The sequence below is a fragment of the Cornus florida genome, unplaced genomic scaffold (assembly GCF_030987335.1).
Source record: "Cornus florida cultivar Cherokee Brave unplaced genomic scaffold, ASM3098733v1 CherokeeBrave_3.0.0_Hap2_Chr07, whole genome shotgun sequence".
Lineage (NCBI taxonomy): Eukaryota > Viridiplantae > Streptophyta > Magnoliopsida > Cornales > Cornaceae > Cornus > Cornus florida.
In genome coordinates this window covers 15,489,627-15,503,978 of record NW_026775577.1, presented here as the reverse complement: position 1 = coordinate 15,503,978, position 14,352 = coordinate 15,489,627, and the positions used below count along the sequence as shown (strand labels likewise).

Sequence of the window (14,352 nt, the reverse complement as noted above, 5' to 3'; positions counted from 1 at the left end):
CACATCAAAATTTATCAACAACAGGAAGTCAGGTACCAAACAGGGTACAATAACATTATCAATTTTATTCAACTAAAACATAAATTTGTATTTACAAGTCGAATTAAATGATCACAAAGTTAAGCTGAAAGTCCAGATCTATGTAAATTTATACCAAGTATACAACATGAAACCCAGAAACTCAAAACCCCATTAATCCCAATTATCCAAAGAAACCCAACAAAACCCCAAACACCCAATGAAGAAAATCAAAATTTATGAACAGGCCATATTTATGAACTCTTATATACCCAAATCTTATCAACAATAGAAACCAGAACAAACAGGGTAAAAGAGCATAATCGATTTTATTCAACTAAAACATAAATTGGTATTTACATGTAGAATCAAACAATCACAAAAGTGAACTGTTCCTTGAAAATCTATACCAAATTTGTAACATAAAACCCAAAACCCCATTAATTCTTATTGTCCAAAGAAACCCAAAACAACCAATGAGGAAAATCAAAATGGTTTTCAAGTTTCAGACGAAATCCGAAGAGACTTGTTCTTAAACCTGTACCTTGGAGCCCTAGGAATGACCTGACTGAGGCCATATTTATGAATTCCTATATACCAGCATCAAAATTCTATCAATAACAATAACCAGAAGAAACACAGGAAAAGAGGATCATCGATTTATTCAACTAAAACAGAAATTCGTATTTACATGTGGAATCAGACGATCACAAAAGTAAACTGAAAGACCCTGTCCAAGTAAATGTATACCCAATATACAACATGAAACCCAAAACCCCATTGATTCTTATTATCCAAAGAAAACCCACAAAACCCAAAACACCCAATGAAGAAATTCAAAATGTTGTTCAAGTTTCAGACGAAATCCGAAGAGACTTGGTCTTAAACCTGTACCTTGGAGCCCTAGGAATGACCTGACTGGGGCCGAAATGGTACTGGCCGGGACTGTTGGTGAGAGGCGGACCATCGTCGTACACGTAGCCGACGAGACGGTTGCAGCTATTGCACATGATCTTGGTCCTCTTCCTCTGGATTCCCCAGTAATTGAGGGTCTCGAAGAAGGGTCTGATCTTGTCCTCTTTCTCGAACCTGAACTTGGTGGTGTCGATGAGAGAGAAAGAGAGGGTTCCTTTGTTACCGGCCTCGAAGTAGAAGTCCGGCGGGAAGAGGTGGTTGCTGTGCAGGTTCAGGTTGGTTCCGCACTCCGTACAGGTGTAGATCGACGCCATTGTTGACCGTAGAAGGAAAGAGAGAGAACAGAGAGCTGGTAATAGCGAGGGAAGATGACAGAGAGCGTTTGGTTTGGATGGGATGTGTGACAAGTTTCAAAAGCGTGTTGCCGTGATATTCAAGACGTGTCAATTGAATGGTGGCCAAAAACGTGGAGGCTTTTCATTTTATTTTATTTTTGTCAAATACTCGTTTGAATGTTGTTATTCTAGAAAATTTACAAGTACAGTAAAAAATAGCTGTAAAAAATTTTCAATAATAATAATAAAACACTTGGAATCACTATATTAATGTATAATAATTCTTTGGGTATTATTTCCTTAATTAGCAGCACCCAGTTTTCTGAAGGAATGTGTTCGTATTTGAGTTTTTTATTTTTTTAGTTTCGCAAGATAAATAAAAAATAAAAAATGCATAATCATTCTTTTAGAAAAGTAATAATTAATTAATTGGTTATACTCTATGTAAATAATACTGTAGAAGATGTATGGAAACCGGAAAGAAAACAAAAAGAAAGGAATAAACTTTCTTTATTCCGTAAGGATGATACAAGGAAAGAAAGGAGAACAAATTCCTCTTTTGCAAATTTTCATTTACTTAAAAATTGATGAAAGAAAGGAAGGGAGACAAGTTGACTATTATAGAAATTTTAAATTAAATATTAATCTTAAATTATACAAGTTTTAAATTAAATTATTATCTTCTATAAATTACAATATTATAAATATTATTGAATATAATATTAAAAAAATTAAAACTTTATCTTTCTTTTTCTCTTAATAAATATAGGAAATTATAAGTTTTTTTTTCTTCTTTTCTGTCCAACCAATCAAAATTTATTTCCTTAGAGATGTCTCATTCATCTTTTTTTCTTTTCCATCCATCCAAATATTTTTTTTTCTTACCAAACAAAACATAAAAGTGTGAATATCACATAATATGAAATTAGTGGTGAACCCACACCTCTTACAGTTATTCAAAAACTTGCTATTTTTGAAGGATATATATTTATTTTTTTACGGTTAGCTAACATCCACTTAAAATTGTTATTCATCTCATCCTTTATCACTTAAATTTGTGTGTATTGGGTCATGAATGTTATTAATATTTATAGAGTTTCTTAGTGTCTTTTCTAATTTAAAATTTTGTTAAATTTGGACACAATTAGAAATTTAAGATGGTCTCGTTCAAATCTTACTCGAGATGGATTTGGATGAATTCAGATAATTTATTTATTTATTAATTGAGTTTAATTAAGTGATATAAATGTTGGCAAGTCTAAATATAACTGGGATGGTATTACATTAGTAATTGATGAGTTCAACTAGAGCTCGTTAAATGGGAGGTGGTTACAAAGTTATATTTTACTAGGTAATTTATGTCATGTTTTTATCAAATGATTATTTTGATTCATTTAGTAATTTTAGTTGCAAATTCATGTAAGACCTCGTTTGGGATTCTTTTCTACGGCTTAAAATTGAAAAATTTGTGTTTAGATATATTTGGTAACTATTATAAGCTTTAAATAATTACTAAATTTATCAAATTTAGTTTTGTAGAGAATTTGAACGAAGTTATAATTTGAAGGAAGTTAGAATTTGAAATTTATAAAATTGCATGATGGGTAGAGGTTAAATATTTTTGGTAACTCTTTTTCATTAGACAATTTTATCCATTTTATTGTTTATAATGATAGTTACACCACTTCCTTAATAAAGTTATTATTATCAAATATGGTAACATCATATTAAATAATAATATTATAATATTAACAATAGAAGTATTTAAAAAAATATTGTTACCAAATAAATTAAAAAATAATTTAATTATGAAAAGTATTAATTATAATATGTAATTAAACACTTAACATATTTTTTTACTAACTGTAATTTTTTGACAACTCTATTTATAAAAGTATATATTTTTTTTTAATTCCAACAGCAATTTCAAACCCACTGTAAGAAGGACTTGATGTGAATTGTACTAAATCAATTTATCAAATACCTTAAATATACCCAAATTTAATATAAATCCAAGTTGTATCTTTCAAATAGAATCAATATTCCGTCAATTATTAAATTCAAATTTATAGTCCAAATAATCAAATATCGGTTGTCTAGAAAGTTCCAGACTATATATATATATATATATATATATTATTGAGGGGTATTTTCGTCGAAAGAAGAGTAGGTTTAGTGCGCACCATGCGCAAAGTAACGTTATCACAAGTCGGTTCGCGAAAGGACGGCGTCTTCCTCTATAAATAGCCCTCCAAGGGGCATTGTGCCTCTTGTTTCAAGATTTCATTCTCTCAAAGGCAGAGCGAGAGAGAAGAGAACGAAAAGGATTTAGATCCCGCGAAATCAACAGAAAATTGAAAAATTAAGAAAACAAAAAGAATAAAAATACACCCAAAGCAAAAACATCACTGATTTTCTGAAACAATCTTCAACCTCCGATTCACTGTGAAAAAAGAAACCCTAGACTCACCTGCTTCAAGCTCTCGCCATGGAGATGCGGTTTCCGTACTCCACTGCAGAGGTCTCCAAAGTCCGAATGGTTCAATTCGGCATTCTCAGCCCCGACGAAATCGTAAATTTCAACCTAGAGCTCTATATATATATATATATATAGAGTATATATGTATATATATTCGGAGTTTCTTAGTGTTTGTATGAGCAATCTTGATTCGAGAGTTCACACAAACACACACTCAGATTCGAGATTTCACACAAACACACACTCAGATTATGTAGTATATATGTATATATATGGAGTTTCAAGTATGTATAAGAATTGATTTGAAATTTATATGCATATATACTTGGAATTTCTCGGTGTGTGTGAGCAATGTTGATTTGAGAGTTCACACAAACGCACACTGAGATTATGCAGTATACATGTGTATATATTTGATTTGAGATTTCTAGTATATATAAGAATTGATTTGAAATTTCTTATATATATATATATATATATATATATGGACTTTGGAGTTTCTGTGTGTCTGTGTGAGATATGTTGATTTGAATATTTTTGCAGAGGCAAAATTCGGTGGTACAAATTGAGAACAGTGAGATTATGGAGAGAGGGAAGCCGAAGAGGGGTGGTCTGAGTGACCCTCGGCTCGGCACCATTGATCGGAACATGAAGTGTGAGACTTGTACGGGGACCATGGCTGAGTGCCCAGGGCATTTCGGCCACCTCGAGCTTGCCAAGCCCATGTTTCATATAGGGTTTATGAAGACTGTGCTCAGTATCATGCGTTGTGTTTGCTTCAGTTGTTCCAAAATACTAGCAGACGAGGTATTACCACAGCCTTCTTCATAGTTCACTTATACAAAATTTTGGTTTGCTCCAATTATTTAGTCTTGAGGTTGTTAGTCTTGTAGGATGCACAAATAGCATTGAATTAATTCTCTAATGGCAATACTTATAAATTGGGTAAAATTTGTGGTGACACTAATTAAGTTATTAAGCTTTATCCGATTCTGAATAGCTTATTATTGACTTCTTATATGAAAAAAGTAATTGCAATAATTAGATGCTTTTTCTTGTCTTTTTTATATTCTAGCAGTTTCATGTCACTGCATATATTTTTAAACTTCAACTATAATTGTGGTTGTTTGTAGAAAAGATATATTAAGAAGTTCCCGTTTTAAGAAGAAAATTCAAAGTAAATAAAGTAAAACAAAACTATACTTACCAGGTAACTAATCTATTACTATAGTTGGTTTTTGATTGGCAACTTAGTAACATACTTTGTGTATTTTTGTGGTTGAGAATTTCATTTGTCGGAATATGTCACAGGTGAGAATGGTGGAACATTATATTTTTTTTACTGTGTTATCATTTATATATATATATTTAATTTGGTACTTAATCATATAACATTTTGTCTTAGAATTATTTGTTAGTAGGTAAGCAAGTTACTAATTATGCATTGCAGAACGTGCTGTTTATTTTATTGTTAACCATTAGAGGGTTGGCGGTAGTGACTTTGAGAGTTCACACAGTCGCGGATTTAAAAGAAGTTGAAACAGAGTATTCCTCTTTACTCTGATGCTAGGCTGCTGGCAGTTTACTATAGGCCTGTGTTTGCAGAGAATGTTTTGCTGAATTTAGGCGAGTTGCACTCATAATACATGCTCTCTAGAAGTTTGCAATGTATAACTATAATCAGGTTTTCTGTTTTATGTGTCTCTATTCTCATCTGACAAGTAACGAAAAATAGTTGAACTAATGCATTCATATCCAAAAGAGATTTGGTAATGATATATTGATTTTCAGGGAGCTGTAATCAGACACTTTCATGTGTATGGTTTTGGTTTGCTTTTGTTTTTTGATGTCCCCTGCTTCCCCCCTTATAATTTGTTTGATTTTCCAGAAAATTGGATGCAAGCAAAAAATAATAATTACAACTACTTAAAAATTAACACATGTATTATCTGACTAATGTTTTGTAGGAAGACTCGAAATTCAAGCAAGCTCTGAGAATTAGAAACCCCAAAAGTAGGCTTAAAAAGATTTTGGATGCATGCAAAAGTAAAACCAAATGTGAAGGTGGTGATGAAATCGACGCCCGGCATGAAGATTCTGACGAACCATTGGAAAAGAGGCATGGTGGTTGCGGTGCTCAGCAGCCCAAGCTCACCATTGAAGGTATGAAAATGATTGCAGAATACAAGGTTCAGAAGAAGAAAAATGAATATCAGGAACAACTTCCTGAACCTGTTGAACGGAAACAACTACTTTCTGCTGAAAAGGTATCTAACAAACATAAATATGGTTCTCCTCATGCTGTCTCTTACCTAATATTTCCTTCTCTGCGCCTCATTTTAGGTTACTTCATTTGTGAAGCTAATTTTCACTTGTGCTCAGGTTCTTAGCGTTCTGAAGAGAATAAGTGATGAAGACTGCCAATTGTTAGGCTTGAACCCTGAATATGCTCGTCCAGACTGGATGATTCTACAAGTTCTTCCAATACCTCCACCTCCTGTGAGACCCTCTGTGATGATGGACACCTCTTCCAGGAGTGAGGCAAGTCTTTTCTTGTGGCATCTTTATTCTTATCCAGGTCATCTGCCTTGATTGCCTATGGGATAGTTTGTAATATGTCCTTTCTTCTCATGTGCATGTTGGCTTCAACTCTGCGAAATTCTTTTTAATACCAAGTTATGGCGTATTGTCTATGAGCTGGTTCTAATCACCCGTTTTTCTGCTGGTGCAGGATGATCTAACTCATCAACTGGTGATGATCATTAGACACAATGAGAATCTGAGGACACAGGAGAGAAATGGGGCACCGGCACACATCCTCTCAGAGTTCTCTCAGTTATTGCAATTCTATATAGCTACATATTTTGATAATGAACTACCAGGGCAGCCAAGGGTATGATGGCTTATATTTTCTTTTTCAACTTCTTGATGTTTAATTTGACATATCATTGAAGTACCTTTCCACTTTTCAGGCTACACAACGATCAGGTAGACCTATCAAATCAATATGCAGTAGGCTTAAGGCAAAGGAAGGGCGGATAAGGGGTAACTTGATGGGAAAACGAGTAGATTTTTCAGCACGGACAGTGATCACACCAGATCCAAATATTAACATTGATGAACTGGGAGTACCATGGAGTATTGCGTCGAATCTCACATATCCAGAAACTGTGACTCCGTATAACATTGAAAGGTCTCATACTGTTTCTACATTTTTTAATCCTTTACTAGGAGTTCTTCGTTATTTATCATAACTGAAAACTTCCTTAATAGGTTGAGGGAACTTGTTGAATGTGGGGTCCATCCACCACCTGGTAAAACAGGTGCCAAATATATCATAAGGAATGATGGACAAAGGCTTGATCTGCGTTACCTGAAGAAAAGTGGTGATCACCATCTGGAACTTGGATACCAGGCAACCTTCATAACTTTTGAATGCTTAATCATGAGGTATTGATACCCTGACCCCTGTTTCCTAATTCTTTGTCATCATTGGTGCAGGTTGAGCGACATTTGATTGATGGAGACTTTGTCCTCTTCAATAGGCAACCTAGCCTTCATAAAATGTCTATTATGGGGCATAAGATCAAGATTATGCCGTACTCAACTTTTCGCTTGAATTTGTCTGTTACCTCCCCTTACAATGCTGATTTTGATGGGGATGAAATGAACATGCATGTTCCCCAGTCATTCGAAACCAGAGCAGAAGTATCAGAGCTAATGATGGTTCCTAAGTGCGTTGTGTCACCTCAATCAAATAAGCCTGTAATGGGAATCGTCCAGGACTCACTTTTAGGATGCCGTAAAATGACCAAAAGAGATACATTTATAGAAAAGGTAACGGTGACAGTTTATATTTATTTCCTTTGCTTACTTTTAAGACTTCCTCATGAAGCCTGACTTTTTTGGAATGTTTGCAGGATGTTTTTATGAACATTTTGATGTGGTGGGAGGATTTTGATGGGAAAATACCTGCTCCTGCAATTTTGAAGCCTCGGCCTCTTTGGACTGGGAAACAAGTTTTTAATCTTATTATACCTAGACAGATAAATCTAACAAGATTTTCAGCATGGCATTCAGAATCTGAAAAAGGGTCTATAACTCCGGGGGATACTCAAGTTCGAATAGAGAAAGGGGAGCTACTTTCTGGCACCCTCTGCAAGAAGACACTTGGCCCATCCAGTGGTAGTCTAATACATGTCATTTGGTATGCATTTTCTTGACAATGTGGTTTCTAATTAGTGAATGTCTTTTCTAGCTTTTAGTTTTTGACATTGATTCTATCTTGTTTATGCCAGCCAATTTTTTTTGAATTTTCTAATAATTTGTTTTGTGTTAATATTAACTTCACATTTGGTTATGCCAAATTTGAAATCACTGTGAACATTAATGAAACCTTGGATGCAGTGTTGTCAATCACTACTTTAGAATACATTTTTTCTTAACTGTGTTGTTGTATACAGGGAAGAAGTTGGTCCAGATGCGGCTCGCAAATTTTTGGGACACGCTCAATGGCTGGTTAATTATTGGCTTTTACAGAACGGTTTTAGCATCGGGATTGGGGATACAATTGCTGATGCTGAAACTATGGAAAAAATCAATGAAACCATTTCTAACGCAAAAAACGAAGTGAAAGAATTTATCAAGGCTGCTCAAGAAAAGAAGTTGGAGCCAGAACCTGGACGAACAATGATGGAGTCATTTGAAAACAAAGTGAACCAGGTTCTTGAATCAAATGCCTTGTCTTGATTATTTTCTGTTTTGATACTCTGTGTTGAAGTCTGATAGGTTCTGCTATATTTTTAGGTGTTGAATAAGGCTCGTGATGATGCTGGAAGTAGTGCACAGAAGAGCCTATCCGAAAGCAACAATCTTAAGGCGATGGTTACCGCAGGTTCTAAAGGAAGTTTCATCAACATATCGCAGATGACTGCTTGTGTGGGGCAGCAAAATGTTGAGGGTAAGCGAATTCCTTTTGGGTTCACAGATCGGACTCTTCCCCATTTCACCAAAGATGATTATGGTCCGGAAAGTCGAGGGTTTGTGGAGAACTCATATCTACGAGGATTGACCCCGCAAGAATTCTTCTTTCATGCTATGGGTGGTAGGGAAGGTCTAATAGATACTGCAGTGAAGACTTCTGAAACTGGGTACATACAGAGGCGACTTGTGAAGGCTATGGAGGATATTATGGTGAAATATGATGGGACTGTGAGGAACTCCATGGGGGATGTGATACAGTTCCTCTATGGTGAAGATGGTATGGATGCTGTTTGGATAGAACCGCAGAAGTTGGATTCTTTGAAAATGAAGAGATCAGATTTTGATGTGACCTATAGATATGAGATTGATGATGAAAGTTGGAACCCAAGTTACATGTCTCCAGATTCTGTTGAAGATTTGAAAAACATCAGGGAGTTCCGCAGAGTTTTTGATGCTGAAGTTGAGAAACTTGTAACTGATAGGTACCAGCTTGGTACGGAGATTGTGACCACAGGTGATCACTCTTGGCCGTTGCCTGTTAATGTAGGAAGGCTAATCTGGAATGCACAGAAGACTTTTAAGGTTGACATTCGAAAGCCCTCTGATTTACACCCGATGGAAATCGTGGAAGCTGTTGATAAGCTTCAGGAGAGGCTTAAGATTGTTCCTGGTGATGATTTGATTAGTGAAGAAGCTCAAAAGAATGCAACCCTTTTCTTCAACATCATGCTTCGTAGCACACTGGCCAGTAAAAGGGTGTTGAAGGAGTACAGGCTTACTCGGGAAGCATTTGAGTGGGTTATTGGTGAGATAGAGTCTCGCTTCTTACAGTCTCTAGTAGCACCAGGGGAAATGATTGGTTGTATTGCTGCACAATCTATCGGTGAGCCCGCCACGCAGATGACTCTTAATACTTTCCACTATGCTGGTGTTAGTGCCAAGAATGTCACTCTAGGTGTTCCACGGTTGAGGGAGATTATTAATGTAGCCAAGAAAATTAAGACACCCTCTCTCTCTGTGTATCTGAAGCCTGAGGTAAATCACACAAAGGAAAAGGCCAAGAATGTTCAGTGTGCTTTGGAATACACCACTCTTAGGAGTGTTACTCAAGCTACAGAAGTATGGTATGATCCAGACCCTATGAGCACCATAATTGAGGAAGATGTTGACTTTGTCAAATCCTATTATGAAATGCCTGATGAAGAGATAGTCCTTGAGAAGATCTCTCCCTGGTTGCTTCGTATAGAGTTGAATCGGGAGATGATGGTGGATAAGAAACTAAGCATGGCTGACATTGCTGAGAAAATTAACCATGAATTTGGTGATGATTTAAACTGCATATTCAATGACGATAATGCTGAAAAGCTGATCCTTCGTATCCGCATCATGAATGATGAAGCTCCCAAGGAAGATTTGCATGATGGATCTGCTGAGGATGATGTCTTCCTTAAGAAGATTGAGAGTAATATGCTGACAGAAATGGCTCTTCGGGGTATCCCAGGTATAGATAAGGTTTTCATAAAAAATAGTAAGGTTAGCAAGTTTGATGATAATGAAGGGTTCAAGGCAGAAACCGAGTGGATGCTGGACACTGAAGGTGTCAATCTGTTAGCTGTTATGTGTCATGAAGATGTTGATGCAAGGAGAACAACAAGTAATCACTTGATTGAAGTTATTGAAGTCCTTGGAATAGAGGCCGTGCGTAGGTCTTTGCTGGATGAATTGCGGGTTGTGATATCTTTTGATGGGTCTTACGTGAATTACCGACATCTGGCAATCTTGTGTGATACCATGACGTATCGCGGTCATCTGATGGCCATCACCCGTCACGGAATTAATCGGAATGATACTGGTCCCATGATGAGGTGCTCATTCGAAGAAACTGTGGACATTCTTCTTGATGCGGCAGTATATGCAGAAACAGACTACTTGAGGGGAGTTACTGAAAATATCATGTTAGGTCAGCTTGCACCTATTGGGACTGGAAACTGTGTCTTGTACCTTAATGATGAGATGCTACAGCATTCTATTGAACTCCAACTACCTAGTTATGTGGAAGGTGGCATGGATGTTAGCACGACACCTTCCTGCTCACCAGCCATGGGAACTCCATATTACGAGGGGTTGACGTCTCCTAGTTATTTGCAAAGCCCGAATCTCCGTTTGTCACCCATTACTGGTGCCCAGTTTTCTCCTTATGTTGGTGGAATGGCCTTCTCACCATCATCATCAGGTTACAGTCCATCATCTCCTGGTTATAGTCCATCATCACCTGGATATAGCCCTACCTCCCCTGGATACAGTCCCACTTCCCCTGGTTATAGCCCCCCTTCTCCAACCTACAGTCCTAGCTCTCCGGGATATAGCCCTACTAGTCCTGCATATTCTCCAAGTAGTCCATTTTACTCTCCCAGCTCTCCCAGTTACAGTCCTACATCGCCTAGTTACAATCCTTCCTCACCTACTTATAGCCCCACCTCTCCAGCGTACTGCCCCACTTCTCCATCTTACAGCCCCACTTCTCCATCTTACAGCCCAACCTCTCCCGCTTACAGCCCTACTTCTCCATCTTACAGCCCAACCTCTCCGTCCTACAGTCCAACGTCTCCGTCTTACAGCCCAACCTCTCCATCATACAGCCCCACCTCTCCCTCCTACAGCCCGACTTCTCCATCATACAGCCCGACTTCTCCATCATACAGCCCGACATCACCGGCATATAGCCCCACCTCTCCTGGTTACAGTCCCACTTCACCAAGCTACAGCCCAACCTCTCCGAGCTACAGTCCTGCATCTCCAGGTTACATTCCCTCGGCAAATTACAGCCCGTCACTGTCATATTCACCAAGCAGTCCAAGGCTGTCACTTTCTGGTCCATACAGTCCATCTCCAAATTATAGGTAAGTTGTGATTGGGTATCTGCCGAAGTTTTATGGGTCTCTGGCTGAAGCAGATGCTTGAGTTTACAACCTTTCTGTAATTAGTTGGTTGACTTTTGTTACATAGGAGTGTTAGGCGATTTTTCTTAGTTTTGATGACATTAATTGGAGAACTGGGCAAGTAGGTTTCTAATGACTCTGATCTTTTTTGCAGCCCGACATCTCCAACATATTTACCTTCGAGTCCAACATACAGTCCCAGCAGGTGAGCTTTATTTTGCTGATTCTAGTTAATATTGTTTGATATCCTTTTTCTTTCAATCCTTACCAAACCTGGTTGTAGCATGTGGTTTTAGTCAAACTAGACTTGTGTCCTTTTTTATTAACATCATGTTTATGTGTTTTTTTCGTTCTTTTTCCATCAAATTAGAATTCTGTTGTGATTACAAACTCAAACGATTTTGTCACAGTTTTAGTGAGTTTCAGCTATAATTTAACTGGTTGAGGTGTTAAATTCACAACTCTGCACTTGTATTCCCTCTTTCTTATTTGACGATGCCTTAGTGGTAAGACTAAAGTATTATTTTTAACTTTGTCATTGTCCATATCATTATTGAGTTCATATAAAGAATATTTAGCATCTCGTTTTAACAATCTGGCTATGAGAAAATATTTCTCTCTGTGCTTTAAGATATCTGAAGAGCTTACGCACCGTGTCAAACAGTTACAGGGTTCTTTTGCATTGTTAAAACATCTCAAGTCTTCTGTTATACTTTCAAAAGAGGGTTAATGGTGTGTTCTCTTTAGTGTTTGTATGTAAATAGATGATAATCTTTTTCTATTTTCTAATATTCAGCCCATATAATTCCGGTGTGAGCCCCGTCTATAGTCCAAGTTCTCCTCAGTACAGGTGAGCAAAACTGCTATCCTAGATTTTGGGAAGCTTTATTGACAATGAACTGCTGAACCGGTTTGGTTATAAACTTCTGTGTGTATGCAGTTCAAGTGTGGGGTACTCACCAAGTGCACCTGGGTACTCACCATCTTCTACCAGCCAGGACACACCGCATATGAGCGATGAGGAAGAAGAGAGCAACGTGGATAGCAAAAGCAGTCATTAGAAGCCTAAATCGAGGTAGCTTTATTAATTCCATGGTAGTTGATCTGATATCTGGCTTGCATTTTAAGGTTAATATGCCGAACTCATCAAAGGTCTGAAGTAGTAGTAGTAGCAGTGATTGCTGTTGTCGTTACTATTATTATTATTTAATGTGAACTCCAAACCTGTTGAAGTTGATTGTTTCAGTTGGTCCTTTGTTGAGACATATATTTTTTTTTAACTTCAAATTTATAAACTGGAATGAATATAGACACTTGAAAGATTGTTGAAGAAGAGATATGGGATTGATTCAAAGCTGTGCTGAGCTGCTTATTCATTTTTTTGGGTGTGATTTGCAGTGTCTCGGCGGATAACAATAGTTCAGGGGGAAGAGAGTTGAACGGAGTGAAGCTCTGGTAATCCATCATCAGCACCAGGCAACGGCACTTGAATGTCATTCCATATGCTGTATCAATCATTCGGTAGTGATGAGTTAGGATGTACAGAATATGCAGGAGTAGTTGACTTTCTGTTAGAACACGTTGTAAATGTATTTCGTCTTTCTAATGACAAGGCAGTGTGATTTGATTAGCTTGCAAATTGGAATGGGTTTCTGCTTATTTTGCTTGTTAGTGATCTAGGTCAGGTACTTGTATACTGATTTGTACCGGGTGAGACTAAAATTCGAGCTTGTTTTACTTCATACATCGCTTTAAAAAAGGGTCGTCTTTGTCTAGGAAGGAGACCAAATGCCTAGCTATTAACATGAACCCTGTTAAATGAGGAAGGTTTTATGTGGACTTAATCAAAAGGTTGAGGTTGGACATTCTCAACTGTCTGAAATGGTGTTCATGAGTTGTTTCATGTTTCAGAAAACAGTGCTCATGAGCTAACATTAATAAAAATTATTTTCACACAATCTGTTTTTTGATGAGCTGTCTTAATGTTTTTCTCGTATACTTTCTCATTTGGAGGAAATAGAATAAAAAAACAGAAAAACAGGAGTGAAACTGACAAAGAAAATGGGTAAATTTTTTTTTTTTTTGCCTCTTTAATCCTTGACAAACTAAGGCATGTACAGTAGAAATCTCATACATTGGCATGCAACAACATACATGTATAGCTAGATAACTCATTAAAATCAAAGGTATTATGATTTAGACATCCTACCTCAATTGGGATGAAAACCCCAATTACCTCCAAAATGAAATCGCCCAAAATTTTCCTTCCGCAAAACAGATTTTTCAGTTTGTTACTTTCAGCTTTGAAAATTCATAAAAATTTCAGTTCTTTAACAAATTGAATGATTCTAAAGCCCAATGAAAGATTAAACACTATAATTTGAAAATATCAATTTAGTTTAATAAAATTCTTTCCCAATTGAAACGGTTTTGACACAAAAATTTGAATAAAATTCTGTCCAGAAAACAGATTTTCAGCATGTAGCTTCCAACTTTAAAAATTCAAGAAAAATTCAGTTCTCATCCAAAGTGAATGAATCTAAAGTCAATTGAAAGTTTAAAGACTATAGTTTGAAACTATAAATTTACTTTACCAAAATATCTCACCATTTAAAACAGTTTTGATGAGAAAGGTCTGAGAAATTCTATCCCCAAAACAGAATTTCCAGCAAGATGACTCCAA

The 14,352-nt window shown here is 36.7% G+C and overlaps 1 protein-coding gene and 1 pseudogene across 1 annotated transcript; one reads left to right on the top strand and one right to left on the bottom strand.

The window, feature by feature from the left end:
• Nucleotides 1-653: 653 nt before the first annotated feature.
• On the bottom strand, nucleotides 654-1,368 carry LOC132266536 (uncharacterized protein At4g08330, chloroplastic). Its single transcript, XM_059767427.1, has one exon. It carries the CDS (start codon nucleotides 1,245-1,247, stop codon nucleotides 867-869), a length of 381 nt encoding a protein of 126 aa, XP_059623410.1. The 5' UTR covers nucleotides 1,248-1,368; the 3' UTR covers nucleotides 654-866.
• A 2,186-nt stretch (nucleotides 1,369-3,554) lies between these two features.
• On the top strand, nucleotides 3,555-13,328 carry LOC132266534 (DNA-directed RNA polymerase II subunit RPB1-like; annotated as a pseudogene).
• Nucleotides 13,329-14,352: the final 1,024 nt, after the last annotated feature.